Source organism: Alosa alosa, chromosome 5 (assembly GCF_017589495.1).
Source record: "Alosa alosa isolate M-15738 ecotype Scorff River chromosome 5, AALO_Geno_1.1, whole genome shotgun sequence".
In the NCBI taxonomy this organism is placed as follows: domain Eukaryota; kingdom Metazoa; phylum Chordata; class Actinopteri; order Clupeiformes; family Clupeidae; genus Alosa; species Alosa alosa.
In genome coordinates, this window is record NC_063193.1 from 11368398 (window position 1) to 11388395 (window position 19998).

At 42.4% G+C, this 19998-nt stretch overlaps 1 protein-coding gene across 3 annotated transcripts in view; it reads left to right on the forward strand.

The window, feature by feature from the left end:
• Positions 1 to 19326, forward strand: part of edil3a (EGF-like repeats and discoidin I-like domains 3a) — a 127972-nt gene extending 108646 nt beyond the window's left edge. For all 3 annotated transcript variants that reach the window (XM_048244166.1, XM_048244167.1, XM_048244168.1), the window contains 2 exons: positions 6284 to 6439; positions 16726 to 19326. In XM_048244166.1, the coding sequence (XP_048100123.1) occupies positions 6284 to 6439; positions 16726 to 16875 (306 nt within the window). In that variant the 3' untranslated portion in view covers positions 16876 to 19326. The remainder of the gene's footprint in view (positions 1 to 6283; positions 6440 to 16725) is intronic.
• Positions 19327 to 19998: the final 672 nt, after the last annotated feature.

A 19998-nucleotide genomic window follows, 5' to 3' on the forward strand; every position in this document is an offset into this window, starting at 1 on the left:
GAGTGGAGGCCCTTAATGACTATGTGATCAGTTAGCGGGATGATTGGAATGCTGGGTAGCAGAAGGGACGTTGCCCCAGAATACAGATGAGATAGAATGCGTAAGGAGAGAAACAAAAAAAATAAATTAAACTTAGAGAGAGAGACAGACAGACAGACAGACAGACAGAGAGAGAGAGAGAGGGAGAGTTAGTTACAGGATAGTCAGGAAGTACATTCTGAGCATTGAACGTGGCTGTGCCTTCTTACTGATTTATTTTAGGGGAAGTGGCCAGATCAGTGGGGAGATCATATTGTCCCTCAAATAGATCTGTGAAACTAAACCTTGCACCATTAACAGTAATAATGTCCCCCAGACTGAATGCAATACTTGGACTTGTTATCTCATCCTGAAGTAGCTTGGCTATCATATTGCATTGAGCGATATTGTGTCTTCGATTTTCAGATAGACACCTCTCACTCTATTTCATCAGTGCCCCTGTCATAAGTCTGTGGTATGCTTTTGTAATAGTGTGTAGTTAACACATCATATGCTCCATAGGATACATAATATCCTGTTAAGGTCACCCATCCTTGAGCCTCTCTGTCTCTGTGCGGAGTGTGTGCATGTGAGCAGGCTACCTCAATCCCCTACCATTCAATCCCAACCAATCACATCCCACCCCAATCGCCTCCCATTCAATCCCAGCCAATCGCATCCCATCCAGTCAGCCAGTCTCCATTTGTCAGTCAGCCAGTCTCTCATTTCTAACGATTGGCTAAATCATGATGGGCTTGAGCTATTGATGCTCTCGGAGGTGTGCTTCTTTTAACTGATGGAGCACCGAGGAGGAATGTGTGTGTGCGTATGTGTGTGTGTGTGTGTGTGTGTGTGTGTGTGTCAGTGTTTGTGTCTGTGCCTGTGCCTGTGCTTTTGCCTTTGCCTGCGCTTGTGTCTGTATTTGTATGTATATTTGTATTCAGTGCACATGTGTGCATAGGGAATTTAACTATCCTGGCATCTGCAACGGTACTCTGAGCGAAGGCGATGGCTAAAAGCAGTTTGTAAATAATGCAGAATATTCATTATGGTTGCTGCATGAGACTGGCAATGAGCCAATAAGAGGTGGTGACTGGTGACTATCGGAGCTTTGATCCCCTATAAGATCCACGAGTAATCATAATCATCTCTCTCTCTCTCTCTCTCTCTCTCTCTCTCTCTCTCTCTCTCTCTCTCTCTCTCTCTCTTCCATGGCCTCACACACACACACAGGTGAATTTATGCCCAAGTCATCTTCTGTAGTGCACTTAACCGAGCCTCGCTGGTGTAAATTATAGATGAAGGAAGAAAGGCCTATGCTTATTCATTGCTTATTCATTCATTAGACATTTGGTCGCTGCCTGAAACTCGAGATGTTTCTCGCTCATAAAAATGATTTTCCTCTCTCCAGCCATGCTGCTCTGTCATTTCATTCTCCCTTTTCCTCCTCCTTCGTTTACATCTTTTACTCTCTTTCTCTGTCTCACTCTCTCTTGGTTAGTCGCTGTCACTGTCTCTCTCTTCTCTCTCTCTCTCTCTCTCTCTCTCTTCCTTGGCCTCTGTGACAGTCTAAATCATTCTCTCTTTCTTGTGCGAGCGCGCATGCTCTCTCTCTCTCACTCGTTCTCTCTACCCCTCCCCCACATACACATTTTGCAGGCAGTTTGTTAAACACTGGAACTAATTAATCTTTAAGGGATGAAAAAAAGGGAGATTTTCGGCACAAAGCGACTCAGATGAAGACAGAAATTGGCTGTGGGGGTTTTCCGTGATGAATACAAATGACAGCAGCCCTTTTCTGAGGCTAATTGCCTCGCGTGGCGTTTGTGCGTTTTGGTGGCATCTTCCCATTGACACTTTCAACTCTCGCCGTTGCTTCCCTCGCTTGCATGCCATCCTTTCATTTGTCTTTGTTGTGTCTTTGTTTCCCAAATCTGAAAAGCCGATTTGAAGACGTGCGTGTGCGTTTGTGTGTGTGTGTCGCAGCTGTGATGAGATTATAGGCAGCGTTGAGAACGGCGCAAACATTTTTGTTTTTCACCTCAATGAGGTACACGTGCCGCGGGGCAGGTGCCAGCACTGTCTGGAAGAGGCTTTCCCACTGCTGTAGTTGTTGTTGTGGTGGTGGTGGTGGAGTAGCACTGTGTGTGTCTGTCATATCCTCATTTCCAAGTAACACACACACACACAGTGCCACGCGTGTTCGCAAAACACAGGCCCTTGTATTTATTGGCAGCGCCCATGCTGCAGGCCAGGCTTGGGGGCACAAACGGCCATCAACACAGGCATGTCATTCTCTCTCTATTTCTCTCTCTCTCTCTCTCTCTCTCTCTCTCTCTCTCTCTCTCTCTCTCTCTCTCTCTCTCTTGTTCGCTCGCTGACTGAGCTCCTCTGGTTCTGCAGTCCTGCCAGACAACCGTCTTCAAAGCCACCAGAGTGGACGATTTTTCCCCTCAGGTGGACCTCTGGGGGTGGTCAGACCAGTGTGTGTATGTCAGTGCTGTCACATCTCTGCTCTCACATACTGCTGCATGACTCAATGGCCTCATGTGGTCCCCTTTTCACCCTTGTTTCCCATTAAACACTTACAGTATATAGCTACATGTATGGTCTGCAGTTAGCAGCATGCTGTCGAACATTCAGCGATAATGTGTATCGTATATCATGAATACAGAGGTGGAAACAGGTATTTCTCACACATTTCAATTTATAATCAAACCTGATGCTGTTTCATTTCATTTATTACATATGAACAATCTTGTAATAGTGGGCAGATGAAATATTGTGTATGCTTCACTGTAAGTGTAAGTGCTAATTAATGGTAATTTTGATAGCTGCCACAGATGAATGAAGACCAACTCAGGCAATGAGTTTTATTTACAATGATGCGCATCAAGGGAGAGACAACATGCATCAGCTGTTCTAATTAAACAAGCAAATAGTCAGGGTTTAAGTATTCTTCCAGGCTGACAGGAGATGGCAATCCAGAGCAGATAACTACTGCCATAGAAGATGCACCCTGTGACACACAACTGTGACACATGGCAAAAACATGACCTTCTGTTTCTTATCTCTGATCTAACTCTTGAATGAAGTAACAGTCATGTCAGATGTGGAAGAATTCCACCTATTATTCTGACATGAGGACACATAACAAAAAAAAACTAAGAAACATCAGGACATAAACCACTTATGGATATAAAAATCATGAATTCCATGACACGGGGCATGGGCGGCACATGGCAAGGTGGATACACACACACACACACACACACCGCGTGCACACACACACACACACACCTGCATGTTTTACTTATGCATACGTTTCAATCTCTCCTAGAGTGAAGACATTCCCGTGCTTTCTGTCTTCCAGCAGTAAGAAAATGGGTCAGTAAAAGAGGGTGTTGTAAATGAAATGAGTCCTCAATATACAATTAAATTATCCCAGCTTGAGGGAGCTAAGCCTGGTGGCATGGCTCTACAGAGTGTATTTAATTTGATTCCTTTAAAGGAGCTCTATGCTCATTTTTATCCACTAGAAACACCATCACTTCAAACAAGGATGGTGGGGGTTACGACGCCAACTCACATGCTGATGTACCCCCACCCCCACATTCTCTTTCTCTCTCTCTTTTTCTCTCTCTTTCTCTCCTCCCTCACTTCTTCTCTCATTTCTATTTTAAAAGGCAGAGTGGATCACAGGCCTGAGCTCAAAGCACGCAGGATCTCATTGCATACCCAAAGGTGTTGTTGTTGAGGCTGAAGCTAATTGCTAATCTCAAATTAATTTTCTGCGATGGCGACTCTTTAAGCTTTAGCAAAGGACTAAAAGAGAATTGCAGTGCAGAGAAAGTGAGAGAGCGAGAGAGAGTGGGATAAGGGCTTGTCTGCGGGAGGCATTGCTCTCCATGTCCCCTGTGCCTTTGTGTAAGCCCCTGGAGGCGTCGGCAGGAGAGCGCGGTGCGCTGGGACTGATTCCCGGTGACACTGACACACGCCCACGGATGGGGGCTCCCACAGAGACATCAAAAGCCCCTGCGTGTGTACCAGGGTTAAAAGACGCAGGGCGCTCTCCTCGTCGGAGGGAAGGCAGCAGCTTTAACAAGCTTATCTCGCCCTTAATATAGTCGCAGTTATCAAAGCAAAAGAGCTCAGCCGGGGGAAAGGAAGGGTGGCAGAGGAAGAGGTGGGTGGTGTTGCTGAGGTTTGGACAGTGGGATGGGGAGGGTGTGTTCTGCTTGGGGCGTCCTTTCTTTTGACCGCTACCTGTGACCGCAATTTCAGGTTCCACTTCAAGCATGACTTTGTTTTGATGATGGGCCCAATTTGTTGGACTCGGAAAGATTGCCCTTGGTCTCGGACTTTTACAAGTGTCACAGCGAAGCCTGGCGTATTCCAGAGCGTATTTATTCATAGAATAACGTCTGTCGGAATGAATTGAAGCAGATGAAAGGGATAAAGGGATGATGAAACCTTTAAGGTCGAAAATATGCTGCACCCTTTTATCCACGTGTACAAAAATGACTTGCTGATGTAATGCAATCATTATTGTTTTGTGTAATTATACAGAGTGTATGGTATTAAATGCAACATATGCCAATGTTCAGGCCAGTAAGAAGTAAAATCCTGCCGTGTTCTGTGTGTTTATCTTTTATCATTAAAGCTGTAGAAAACAAGATCTTCCTCCATTTGATATGGTGTGTGCATTTGGAAAGTGTTTGCATTTCAGTGCTGTCATTGGTTTTAACCAATTAGGAATATTCATGAAAGACTATATACATGTCCATACATACAATGCATTTCTCTTCTAGAGGACTATATGCCATGCCATAACAAATTCCCTGCTGTTTGTTCTCTGTCATAAAGCAATTGAAATTCCTACTGAACAAAAATGACCCTTGGAGGAGGGATGGTGGTATATGCACTGTATATACTGTACACAGTATAAATAATGTTCATGGGAACCATTTCTGTACTATAAAAATGATATGGTAACTATTTAATTTGCAATCTTGTGTAAAGCCAAGGCCATATTTTGTTACAATGTTTTTTTGTAAATTCTGCAGTTAAGTTTTTGTGTGCATGAGGAAAAACTAACATTTTCAAAGTGATTTTCAAAATGTTTCAAATTGATGACACTGAACTGTCAGAACACATACCCGCTAAGACAGAAAAGAGCTGTTTACCCAATGACTCTCACAAAATCCATTTTTGAAATACTTGTCTGATTTCCACCACTTCTTTTGGCCTCCTTCGTCTGAGGTCAAAGTCGGCTGATGAGTGTGCCAAGGATACACATACCATGCTGATAATTCCATGATTCTGCCAAATTGGCTCTCTCTATTTCCTTAAAAGTCTGTTTTCCTACCTCATCTTTACTTTCTCAATCAAGCCCTCAAGTCCATCCATCCCCTCTTTCTTCCAAGTCTTTGTCTTTCTTCCAAGTCTCTCTCTCTCTATCTCTCTCTCTCTCTCTCTGAAACACTAATGTATTCCTGACCTGGCTGTGAACTGAAAGGGTTATAACACCTCTTCACCGAGTGCTGTGTTGCCATATACGGTCCTGCATACATCAGACTGACACTGTGCAGCCCGTGCAGTTGGGGAAATGATAAAGTGCAAAGCCCAAATGAATAAAACAACATTATGTCAACAGCCAGGCACAGTGCTAATAGAACACCAGAAGCAAATGAGCTCGGTATTAAAAATTTAACCCAAATGGTGCAGTCTGGCCTTAGAAGCTGCTGCGGCTGGCGATTTCTGTTGTTCTGCTGAGCTCAAACTGCAACTAAGCCCTGTAGTTCAATATGCTGTGAATAATTCAAGCTGAAGTTTTTCTTTCTTTTTGTTGTGTCTCTCTCTCTCTCTCTCTCTCTCTCTCTCTCTCTCTCTCTCTCTCTGTCCCTCTCGTTCCTTCTCTCTTTTCTTTCTCTTCTCCATCTTTTTCTTCCAGTCATCTGTTGTTTTAAAACATGTTTTCAAGCCTTTCCAAGAGGAAACAGGCAAAGATTTCCACCAGCTGAAATAAGGTGGATTGGTTTGACAGCATGCTGCTGACTTTCTGCATCTACCTGCAGCGATGGCTTACTTGGGCCTGAGTTCACCCCCCTCTCGCTCTCTTTCTCTCTCTTTCTCTCTCACTCTCTCACGAGTCTGTCAGATGTACTTATTGCGACACACTGAGACAGTCAACATGGCATTACTGGTCAGCTCGCTCTGTGTGCGCGCCCACTGACATGCCATCTCTCTGTTTCCTGCTCCTCAGGTTGACATGCTGGTTCCTACTAAAATCACCGGCATCATAACCCAGGGGGCAAAAGACTTCGGCCATGTGCAGTTTGTGGGCTCCTATAAAGTGGCCTACAGCAACGACGGGGAGAGGTGGCTCATATATCAAGATGAGAAGCAGAGGAAGGACAAGGTAAGCCTGTTTGTTGCCATGCATCAGAATAAAGGGTCTGAATTTTTATAATTTTATCATTTAGCCGCAGCCAACTTGAGTGTTTTCTAAGCATTATTATCCAAGCATCATTTAGCATTACAGCTCACGCAGAAATTCCTGTCCAAAAAAATTCCGTTTGTGCTGAAATCGTCAGGTAATTGGTAGTAAAGCTGCTATATGGTATTAGCTGCAAAGCAGTTTGTGCTGGAGCCATGCATTTGGGGTATAGTTAGTGGAAGAAATAAATAAAGCTTGTTCCCTGCCAAGCCTGCCAGGGGTGACCCCCCTCTTTGAATTTCCCGGCCCTCCCTCTCCACCTTGGTGAGCACAGCAGTGGGTTATCACATGCCTCAGCACACTCCACCAAGCCAATTTCAAGTTCTCCTGGCCAGTCAGCCAATCAGATAAAAAAAAAAAAAACAGGACCTAACAGACCTGACCCACACCAGGCCGGCGATCTTGTTTACCACCCTTCAAAGGGCTACACATGTCCATCCCTGAGATGTGCCCCCCCTGTCAGCAAATGAGTGGTGAAGTTGTTGTGGAGAGTTTCCATATCTCTCCATATGTGTATGTTTGTGTGTCTGTGTGCCTGTGTGCGTGTGTGTGTGCGTGTGTGCGTGTGTGCCTTACGACTCTCAAAATGATAAGACCTTCCCAATCTGCTTCGGAGGTAATAGGGGTCAGTTAAGAGAGCAAAATAGAGGAAGAAATTTATCAGCAGCTAGGACCAAAATACCATACTCAGAGGCACTTAGGTGCAGCAAGAGTGGTTCAACTCGTCATCAGCCATGATGGTTTAAAATACACCAAAGTAGACTTTTTTTTCTCCAATGGGTCTATGCATCCCCATAGCATTTGGGCAGCAATGGAAATGGTTGAAAGGTGAATGGAGATTGGGAAGGACGCAAAGGAGAAATAGCTGTGTGCTATAATGAAACACTAATTATCCACCAGTGGATGCACATCAATTTATGACCTCATGAACAACACATTTCTCTTCTAGAGGACTATTTGTCATACACTTTTCTCTTGTTCTTTTCTCTCTTTCTTTCCTATACTTGATGCTATCCTTTTTCTCTGATTTCTTCCCCCTCTCTCTCTCTCTCTCTCTCTCATTCTCTCTCTCTTCATGCCTCTTCTCCCACTTCTGTCCCCAGCTCACACACACACAAACACATGTAGGCTTCATCTCCACCTTCTTCCCGCTCTCAGAGGTTCATTTCAACGGCAAAGATGATCTTTGGATTCGGACCCCTGCCAGCCGAGCGTTTCATTGTTCCGAGGGACAGCGCTCTGCGCATTGACAGTTAGGCATCCTGGATTCTGGAATGACTCCAGCCAGTTGGCAGGCCTAGCAGGACAGAGGAAGAGGGAAGTAGGAGGGCGGTGTTGGAAGAGAAACGGTTCTCAGTTAGAAATCATGCATTAAAAATCACATATTCACAAGCTAGTGCAATATGATTTGGAATATTACAGTAAAACAAACAGAGTGAGAAAGGCTGCAGTTCAGACAGATGGCAGACAGTATATCCATGGTTGACAATATCAGTTAATGTTAGATACATTTTATAAGTAAAGTCAGTAGATCACAATGTCATATGTATTCACATGAAATCCATTACAAAAATATAATGTTGTGTTAATCTTGCAATTTATCTATGTTCAGTAGCTGCGGTGAATCTTGCAATTTATCTACAGTATGTTCAGTAGCTGCGGTGAATGATAGCACCGCACACTCAAAACCTTTATTGATTTCTCTACATGGCTCTGACAAGTCAGTGACAAAGGGTTAATTTGCCACTGAATAGATGCTGTCCATGTTGGTCAAGCGTCAATACTATGTGAGATGGAGCTAAATCAGACCCCCACCCCCCAACCAAGATTAGCTGTCATGTATTAGCAGGCGGTAGCAGTGTGTATGCCTCAAATGAGAAAACCCTTTGGTGAAGGGTCAGGATTAGCTTTGATTAGCGTATGTGTTAGCCTCAACCCCCCACAAGCTTAAAGACAAGAGTTCGATTAACAGTAAGTCATGGTTCCCCTCAGAGGCCTCCGCCTCAGCTTTGCGGTGAGAGTTGGATAGAAACATAAATGGACACTGTCCAGCCCTGCCCAGCGCAGTCTGAGTGAGCCAGGGGCAAGCAGAGCGAGCCACAAGCTCCCACCCTTTGCTTAAGTTATAAATAATGAAGTATGGCCACTGGTCAGACCTAGAGCCAGTCGGTAATGGGCGCCCTTGGACTTGAATCATTTCACAAATCGATGCCGTGAAGACGCTGGCCTTCAGGTCAGATGAAATCCGCCAGCCAGAACCAATAGAGCTGAAATGGACCGCCTCGTTTCCCAGATACCCTGCACGCTTCAGGGAGGGAAGCATTCCTTTTAGGAAGGGTGATATTTAAAGCAGTGTTTCCTCTTTGCAAGAGTATTACTTTACTTGTAATTGTGAATGGTTGGTTGCAGACACTCTCTTAGGCCATGAATCAGTCGTTCCAACAAACTTTTGGGTCGGTCCGATCTGTCGTGTGTAGGCTGGCTTAAAACTCCCCAAATAAAAGAGCATTCCAGCTCTAGTCAGATCTGATTGGCTTTCTGGCATGTGAGAACTTCTGGTCGAACGTACCGTGTGAGCAAAGCAAACAAATCAGATTGAAACATACTGTATAGTGTGAGTTACAATATCACACCATTTCATAGTGTGAGTTACCATGACAGCTCCTCTCTCATTGTTCCATTTATTTTCTTCTGCCTCAGGATATCTTGTGATATCAAACACAAGCTAGGATTTGAGTGCTATAAGCTATTGATTAAAGCTTCACTGAAATACATTTACCAGACAAAAAACAGGGTATTGTACGGTGGCCGACAAGTGCAAACGACGTGCAGTTTATGACAACAGATGCAAATCAACATAACACATGCAAATAGACAAAACACAAACAACTTCAGAAAACATCTTCATCTTCATTTGACAACACGTGCAAATCAATTAGAAAACGCACTGCAAATTCAGAAAACATTTACATTTCAGAAACAAGCTGCCAATTCACAACAGCAATTCAGAAAAGCGCTGCAAAATTCACAACACAACGGAAGTGTTTCAGGGGGACACTTAAAAGTGATGAACATCTCTAAATAGGTGGCGAACAGGTGCAAACCTACATAGGTACAGACAGTAAAGGAGAGGTGTTCATCACTTTAAAGTGCCATTAAAATATTAAAATAAACCCAAATACTTACATTTCAGAGCCAGAACATTTGAAACAGGAACTGTTGTTGTCACACCCATTCGCCACCTGTTCAGAGGTGAAACACTTCCGTTGTGTTGTGAATTTTGCAGCGCATTTCTGAAATGTAAATGTTGTCTGAATTTGCAGCGCGTTTTCTAAATGATGTGCACGTGTTGTCAAATGAAGATGAAGATGTTTTCTTAAGTTGGTTGTGTTTTATCTATTTGCAAGTGTTTTGTTGATTTGCATCTGTTGTCATAAGTTGCACGTCGTTTGCATCTGTCGGCCACCGTAGTATTGGTACATTGTGAAATTTGTTTATGTACAGTATGTTATCACTGTTACCAAGAAATGGATGAAGCAATGGAGATTTTGGTGCAGATGTTTGCTTTTGATTGGAGTAGCCACCTTGGACTAAATCCATTATGTGATAATGGCCACATTCATATCTCACATTCATACCATTGCATCTAAGCTCTCTACAGACACCTGAGGTAAAATAGCTTATTTTAGATATGTTTTGCCCATATTGATCTGCTTTGTGTCAGCCAAATTTATTGCTTGTCAGTCGTTTTTTTTTTCAATGTCTGTCTTTTACATGTCTGATAGTGTACAATAAAAGTCAACACTCAAAAACACACATATAAAGCAAGAGAGAGACAGAGAGAAAGAGACAGAGAGAGAGAGAAGTCAGTAACACATAGCATTGTGCACAGTTGATACAGAAATGTTGTCTTTTTTCACTAGTAGACCATAGCTTTATTTGTTTTTTGAGTAGTCACACTTCCAAAGTCTGTGTGACCAGTACAGAGCTGTGTGTGTGGGTCTGGAACTGATCGCATTTGGTCAGACAGATGCAGGAGGGGACACTGATTTTTCTGTCTTGATTTGTCTCTAATTTTCATGGATACTTCAATCTCTGCTGCTGTTACACAGTGTGCTAAGACAAACAACTCCAAGGTAGTTCACTTGAACAGTTCAAGTAGACAGATAATCTACAATATTGTTAAACAACAGTAATCAACAATATCAACAATAAAACAACAACAATCAACAATATTGTTATAGTCAATCACTTGCTGCAGCCCTAATTGACATATTTCTTTGAAACTTAAGATCAATAACATGTTGGCGTGTGACTAAGAGGACTCCAACATGACTTCAGGGAAAGCTTGTGGAGAAACAGAACAATATCTCATGCTTGAATCCATCAACATTTCTGGGTAAAGCACTTGACTTCCTTGAGGGTCTTGAGTATGTTTTTGAGTAGAGTGGTGCATTGTGATGATGCATTCTGGCATTGTTTGTCTCTACACCAATGTAGAGAGAGAGAGATGACCAACATTTTCCATTGATGTATTGCTAAGGTTGTTTGGGGTCATTGACTTGGCTGAAGTTCTACTTGTACTTTATTTTAATATGAATGAGTGGCATGTACTGTAGGACACAGACTGAACCAGATGGAACCATAAAAGGAGCAACAAAATGAGAAAGATTAAAGTAATAAAAAGAAGATTCGCCCTTGTGTCATTGGCACTGGCTATCGTCATAGAACAGCCCTCAAGGTATGTTGTGCTCTGTTTTCTAGGAAGACAGAGCCAGTTTATTGTTCATAGGATCCCCATTAGCTGAGACATAAGTCTTTTTCCTGGAGTCTGACAGTACAAAAAGATAATAATTAGGTTAAAGGTGCATTACATTACACTAACAAACCTTAGGTTAACAGGAAACCATGCATATACAGAAGCTCAAAACATTATATATAGTAATATATAGGTATATATATATAGGTATATAGTAATATATAGGTATAGTAAATCGCCCTGCTGCTGCATACCTTGTATTGTAAGTATGAGCATTAGAACTTTTGCAGAAGAGATTATATCGACTCAGTGGAGTTTTGTTGTTTAAAGTTGTGTTCTTTAGGTTTCTCTGTCCTCTTAATGAAGAAGTAGGTCTGTGAAGTGTGACCTCTCCTCCCCTCTCTCCACACTGAAAAAGAGACGACTGAGCCACCAGCCATGTGGTCAGGCATGGAGATAAAGTACCCAATTACAGCCCCCCGTGTCCCGCACACAGTCTCCAATGTCAACTACACCGAAGTCAACAAGTTTTAGTGTGCTTTTTTAATTCATGTTGACGCCACACAGCTTCCCATCTCTCCGCCCTGCATCTTCTCCCCCTGCTCAGGGTACAACTGATTTGTGTCGGTGTGACAAGAGTCTCACATGGCTCTGAGTGAACTCTTTTGCTCCCAGATGAAGATCTACAAAGCAGCCCAATATCCTTCCTCCTCCTCCAGACCATCTGTACTTGGCTGAGCTTGGGCCTTTTTAACAGCCTCCTTTGGTCCCAGTGATTTATGCCCCACACCCCACCCCATCTGTGTCCATCGCTGTTAGCATTTACTCTGGAAAAGATAGACAGACGTACACACATGAGAGGAAGTTGGAGGGTGGATAGAGGACTTTGCAAAGCACAGTGGCGGGGTGGTGAGGCTGCTCAGTTACTGACGTGTTAAGCAGGGCCCGTTGAAGCATGCGGAGAGGTGAGGAGGGTGGTGGTGGTGGTGGTGGTGGTGGTGTCTTGACATGATTGGAGGTGGCAGCACACGTGAGGCTGTCACACACAGCCACCGCACTCGCGACCGGGCTTGCTGGGGACCCGCTTCGTGGGCCGTGTCGCTGCGAACGTGTAAAGTGCCCACGGTGTTTACAGTCAAGCCTGACTGCTATCACACTGGCTCCTTCAATAATTTACACCTCTTACCCATGCTCTGACATGAGGCAACTTTTTCTGTGTCTGGCAGACACACACATCCGCACATTCACATACCCGCTGGCTGTGAAAATGCTTCATGTATTTGTGTTTAAGTGTGTGTGTGTGTGCGTGTGTGTCTGTGTGTGTGTGTGTGTGTGTAGGAGTGTGTGAATGTCTGCAAAATGTTTGTGTTATGAGGTGTGTGCATGAATTATGTTTTGTTCAATCCTCATAACACAAACATTTTGCAGAGAAAACAGCGATAATAGTGTAAGAATAGAGGTGTGAAATTATAAAAGAACATTCTCTTGGATCTTGCTAGATCCTTGTTTGTGAAAGGTTACAATGAATATAAAACAACTTTCTAGAAAGCATCTCATCTACATTGTCATTATAATAACTGAGATTACTGGATTTGCTGTTGGTCACCTATTCCATGGTTGGTGCCCTTTCCATGGACTCCTTCCAGTGGATCTTTTTAAAATGAATTGTGTCTTATCTCTTATCATCATCATACTTCAATGCAGCTTGGTATTTCTTCATCTTTTTTTTCTCTCAACAAACTAATTAAAAAAAGGGTTATAATTTGCCACCAAACCCATTAGACTGAGCTGCTTTAAGATGGAAAGAAAGGAATAATACCTTTTAAAACTAGCTGACAAATTGCGTTCAAAGCATAGTCTAAATGTGTGGTAAATGAGCTCAAATAAAATCTTCAAAGCTAATTATATTGCTTCAGTTTTCATGTGATAGAAATCCCAGGCAATTATTTGGCCCTTGTTTACAACCTTCCATGGACGATGTGGTATTGTAATAACTTTTTCCTACAAAACATGTGATTATGTACTATCCAATTAAAAAAAACCTTTTGTGTAATTTCTACATTCATTTTGTCATGGTATCATTTATTTAACATTAACTGGATTGAATGCATTCAGATTTTCAGCAGGTTTCTAGTGGGGATTTGAACAGCACTGTTTGTTTGGTTCAAGCCCAAATGATGTTGCCTATTTTCCAAAAAAAAATCTAATTGGACTTTTTGTTTTTGACTACGCCATTTTGTCCTTAGATATCTTGTCTGCCATGCATTAACTATGCCTTTTCACAAAAACAAAAAAACACCCACACATGTGTTGCCAAATTGTAAAATGTTTGTCTTTAAGCCCCCAAAGCTATTGTGCCTGTGACCCCATTTCAGACTGCTGTTCTGAGGGGCAGAAATGCACCATGTTTATGCATGAGCACAAGCCGCAGTGGGCTTCTCTTCAGCTCTCCTCCTTCATCAGGTGTGAGAGGCACTTCCAGCGGAGGAAAATTCCAAGCTCATCATAGGCGCTGCTCGCAAAAGCCTTCTCCAAGCCAACACAGGGGCCCTCATCAGGCACTCGCTCGGCACTGCTCCCCCCATCCCCCATCTGCATTGGCAGCTCAAGGGAGTGAACCAGCCCCCTCTGTGTTCTGATGGAGCTGCAGGCAAACTGTGGAGAGAGAGAGAGTGTTTATGTGAGTGTGTGAGCAAGAGTGGGGTGTTTCTCCTGAAGAGGAGACCACATTATGCTCTTTGCTTTTTCTCTCTCTCTCTCTTTCTCTCTCTCTCTCGCTCTCTCCCCACTGGCTCACAGGCACCCCCTCTGGTGTGATCTTGTTTTCTTAATAAGCTAGAGCTTTTGAATAGATTTTTTTCCCTTCTCGCTCTCTCCCCCACGAGCGTCTGTTTCCCGCTAATCCTCGTTGAGCGCTGGCGTGGCCTGCCGTCACACTCGAATTCGCGACGCCACCGTCTTAAGGCCCCTCAACGCGCTGTGATTCACAGAGAGCGCCGGAGCCAGATAGCAGGGATGCTCGAGACGTGCGTGAGTGTCTTATTAACAGACAGCCCTGTAGCCGCACTGTGGACGTTCAAGGACCTTTCATCAGGTCTGATGCTCAATGAAAAAAACAATATGAGCCAACACTTAACACATTACAGTAGCTTAAACTCTTTACCAACTCTCTCACACTGACTCCACATGTGACTAATCAAAAGTATAGCCGCCAAAACCGTTTGTTTCACCTTGGAGAGGCAGTATAGTAAAAGTATCACTCACGGCATGAAGCAGCACATGCCAGTTGAGCAGTCCTCTTCTAAAACATTTAATTGAAATTATCATTGTTCTCACAGAGGCTTGGGGGACACAGTTACTGCCCATTATCTCTCATTGTCTTCTCAATTTAGCACACTTGGGCATGTATTAAGAACAAAATAAGCATTCTGACCTGCCAGAGGCTTCTTATTATGCTCTCAGTGCTTCTGCTGACCATAAACACAGGATGAATGCCTCCAATCGACACACTGCTCTCAGCTGGATTGTAAAGACATTGGTTTTAATAAGCCTCACACCAATGGTTGACCAGTTGTCTGCTTCAGGAGCACATTCTGTCTTTTTGTCCCCCAGTTAATGGAAGAACATGGTGGTATCCCTACAAAACACAAAGATCCCGCTACACTGGGATGGCTTAGAAGATCTGCTGGTTACATGCGGTCCTGATTGTGGCCTTACCTCAAACAACTTCCCTTTGTTCTTTGGCTTTGATTTTGACTATATACTTTGGACAGAGAACATGCTCATCATTCAAACCCAAAACAGTATTTTGAAGGCAGTCTGCTATTATGGCCACATATATTAAGGGTTTCATGACTACTGATTTTTACTAGCAGTTTTTCATAATAGTAGTCGACTAGTTGTTATGCACAGTTCTGGTGCTAACATTACTGTAAGTGCTGGTTGTTGCAGGTTCTTCATCCTAAGATGGTTATCAATAACAGACAATTTCTTATTCATGACACTGTGGAACAGGTCTCATTTTAAATAAAAAATAAAATGGCCTGTTTAGCCTGTAGCCATTTTGTCCATGACAAGTTTAGTGCTGCCTATAACACTGACTAGTGGTTATAATATTTGACTAGTCAAGTAGTTGACTATTTGATGAAACCCCTAACATATATAGCCCATTTTAAGGAAATAGGTGTTACTCAGCAGGTATTTCTGTGTTGTAACTGAACTGGTAGAACACTGGGCTAACAGCTCCAAGGTCATGTGGCTGATAATCAAACAGCATGCATGTTTTACTGAAGAAATGGGTATGTAGTGTGCTGTAAGGCACTTGAAAGTGTTTGGATATGTCAGCAAATTTGATTTAAAATAGACAAAATAGATGATGATGACCACAACAATAGTGACGGCGGCAGGGGCGGAGCCAGACATTTAAAACATTGGGGGCTTTTGGGGGATTTTGAAAAATAACCCCTTAAATAATTACTTCTAGTGAATTCTGTGTAAACTAATGGACACATGGAGACTTTAAAAATGTGAGACTCAAGGTATATCTGACTGGCACTTTGGGTCTTTCAAGAGGGGTCTATAGGCATAGCCTATCTGATCAGCAGGCACTTAGTTAATTAAGCGTTTTTTATGAGTTATGGTTTGTATATTATAGGCTAGTATACTATGCTGAGATGCTACCTTGTCTCAATACATTTTTACTTTGAACTCTGGCAAAAGTAGCACCGATCAAAAAACACCGATACCTCCACCACAGATGATAGCACACCATCCACTAGCAAAGAAGGACTCGGAGCAAAGTCCTCCAAGCAGCAAAAGCTAGATCTTTCTGCCTCACAACAAAAACCTATGACACAGGCTGAAGTCAACCGTAGGTCTGTGGATGTGCAATATCTTTGAATTTCCCCTTGGGCTCCGCCAATGGGCGGCAGTGATGGTGATGATGATAATTATGATGGTGATGGAGATGATGGTTAAGTTTGAATGTGTTTGACCACACAAGTGAAAGTGTAGACCATACTTCAACACAAATGAGTAGCAGAACATGGATTTTGTGCAACAGTGAGAGCATGTGATTTGTGCTTTGGGCATTGCAGAGAGTTTTAAAGATGCATAGTGAAGAGGCTGAGTCAGCAAAGCTTTCGTCTTCCTCCTTTTGTTCTCTCGGTTGACGTGGAGCAGATATGACAGCGGGCAAGTAAGCAGTCTGTAATCTGTTCTCTCCAATGCTCTCTAGCCACAGTCTGTCTAATGGCTTTGATGGAGTCATCATAGGCGGCCTCTTAAGCTGAAAAACTCTGATGTTGGAGCCTTTGTGAGTCAGAAATTGTCTGTGTTCTCCTACTCTGCTCTGCTGCTGATTGCAAACAGCTTGAACTCTACTTGCACCTGCAAGTAGACTAATAATAACTCACTGTCCGATCTTTGTTTTCTCGCTTTTTCCTCGTAGGTCTTTCAGGGCAACTTTGACAACGACACGCACAGAAAGAATGTGATAGACCCCCCGATTTACGCCCGCTTCGTGCGAGTTCTGCCGTGGTCGTGGTATGGGCGGATCACCTTACGCGTGGAGCTACTTGGTTGCACTGAGGAGGAATGAACTCTCGCCACTCTAACCCCCGTTCCCAACATGTGCAGGAGTCAGCAGCCCCCACAGTCAATATAAACTGTATCCAAGATGTATAAAGAAAATACCTTTCCAATGGATTTTTCAAGAATTGTTTCAGAGTGTTTTTTTTTTTGGATGTGGTCAGTGGGAATTTTAATTTTGTACAATACTTAAAAACACACACACATGTGCACACACACACACACACACACACACACACTCACACACAAACACACACACACATACCTGCCCGTGAACAATGTTTGTCCTCTTATTTCTTTGCTGTCTTTTTATTCAGATTTTCCGATTTTCAGTGTTGCCATTTTGGGCTAGACTGGGGCTTAAGAAACTAACAGTTAATTGGTGGGGAAGGATTGGGCAGTATATCACTCTGATACTGTACAGTGTCACTTTTACACAAAGACCTACAACCCTGTCTAACATTATTCACATTTCATGATGAACCATATTGTAGCTCATAACAAAATAACAAATCACTAATATCGCTGTAATATAACTGTTTCTACTTTTACTGAAATAACTCCCCCAATCCAGACTAATATGATCAATGAACCTGTCTTTAGCAGTGTGCAGGAGAACATTATCAAAGCTGTTGTATTGTATATGAAACATTAAATGATTGCATGGCACATAGATTTTAATATTTATTGTATACGAAGACAATTCAGTTGAACTTCATCCCAAACCCTTTTATTTTAAGGATATATTTTTGTGATTTTTTTTCATAGTTCCGAGCTGCAAAACTATCTAAGTAAATTACTTGCTCAAAGCAATTCAAGCAAGAAAGATGCAAAAAAAGTGGCACTGCGGTACTGACACTGATGTACATGTAGGTGGGTTAGGTATAAATCTAGGTGTGCTAACATTTTCACTTTTATATTTAATTTATTACACATAACATTTGATGTTGTTAACTCCATTTGTTGCACTTTTTGTACTGTTTCTACTTTCAAAAAATGTGCCACTTGCTTGTTTGATGATTTATCCATTTGTCTGTATATCCCAATAGTTACCCCTGTCTTGATTATTATTTTTAATGATTAGAAAACCTCAGGATAGAAGAAGCCCTTTCATTTTCCTTTTGTCAGTACACTGTCCAATCCTCATCCAAAAGTCAAAAATATTAAGCAGGGAACAATAGATCCTGTATTACAGAGCAATGACGAATGAGTGGTTTAACAAAAAAATATTATTGTATAAACTACACTGTGTGGATTTTTGTGCAAGTACTTAAGAGACATAACATAATGTGACAGCTTGTCAATTATGTATTTTTGAAAAACAAAAGTCATAAGATATATACATATTTATACATCTTTTAATCATTGAATAGTACAATGAACACACCAGCTGTAATATCATTGTAATTCAATGTTACATTTGCAAGTCAATCATAAAAATGCAAGCATTAAAATTAAGAGTTTATGAAATATAATTGTATGTACCTTAACACCATGACAAATAATACATGCAGCACATTGTGTCTATGTGTGCAATATTTCAAACAACCATCCTGTTGTTACTTGTGCACTGTATCCATGCAAACTACAGCAAACGTTTAACCCATAGGTGTTTCTTATCGGGATTGGTACTATTCTATTCCAAGAACAAGCAGCCATACGGTCGGCCCACAGTTAGCCTTCTCCCCTGATATCGAGGTTTTGTATAAATAACTTTATGTGAAGCTTTATGTGATCAGAACATGAACACAGCATAGAACATTCTTTTTTCTCCTTCTTCTTCTTCTTCTAATGGACATCTGTGACAAAGTATCATATTTATTATGTCTTGGACTTTTGGGTTTGACTGATGATGTGGCAGTGGCTATAACTGTGTCTGTCTAGCCTTGTCCTGTGTCACTAGATTTCTTGCATACACAGCCTAGGTGGCTATCTGTACTCACAGTGGCTACCTGATGGCTATCTGTGCACATTAAACAGAGCATTTGGGCATTTTCTGTCAGCCCGTGGGAAGAAGGAAATGAACACAAAAATAAACTCCTCGGGCACATGTTTTTGTACATGTACAGCATATCTAAAATATTGCAAGAGTTTTATGTGCATTCCATGTGAAATTATGTTTTTCTTGTGTGTGTGCTTTTTGTCTCTTTCTTTGACAAATCAGATTTGCTTGAAAAGTGAAGATGACCTAGAACGGGGCACACACATTCCCTGAAATCTATGTTCTTGTCTCGAGTTATTCCTTTTTCCAGCCCCATCTTTTCTTTTCTCTCTTTCCCTCAATGTCTTTCTCCCATTCTCTCTCTGTCTTTCTCTCTCTCTTTCTTCTCTCAGTCTGTCAAGCGTAAGTGTACCCATCACATGGTGATTGGCGAGTCCTAATGAGTGTACAGCAGAGCAAAAAGTCAGTGCCACAAAAAGAGTGCTCTTTGGTTTGACAAATAAAAGCGATGTCTGTGAACTCAAGAGTACAATTTTTCTTTCTTCTCCTCCGTTTGTATTCCAACACCATCTCTGCATCTCAAAGTCTCAGACTTCGCCAACAGTGGAGGGGGGACTGTGCCGCAGTCTTGTTCAATTTGCTCCCCAAACCTCATTTGATATGCCTTTGGTGCAGCCTGTTGTCCTCATTTATTTTTTTCTTTTCCCTGACCGCCTTGACTGGTCCTTAGCCGGTCCTATTAACTTAATTCCCTTAGCTGTGTGGAGAATCAAAACCTGCCGAGAAGTCCAAGACATGCTAAGCTGTGATGGCCAGCAATGAATCAATTACCTGAATGCCCAAGCGGCCAGATAATTGCATCGTAATTCAGGTGAGTGAAGTCACATAGCAAATTAAATCTCATTAGAAAACAATCTGTTTTGCTTGCCTGCCCCATCGTTTATAGCTACCCGACTGCTGACACAGAACATGTCATGTCAAACAAGTGGTGTCTTTTCTGCCACAACCTCGTTTGCCACGAATGCGATCTGAAATGCCACAACGAATGCTTCCTGTAAGCGGACACAAAAGATCAATAGCACTGCATCAAACACACCAGGCTTGGCTGAACATAACAGTTGCAGACATTTTCAGCATGCCACTATGTCGGAATATAACTATGGTTCTACCAGAAAGACTCAGTAGACAGAA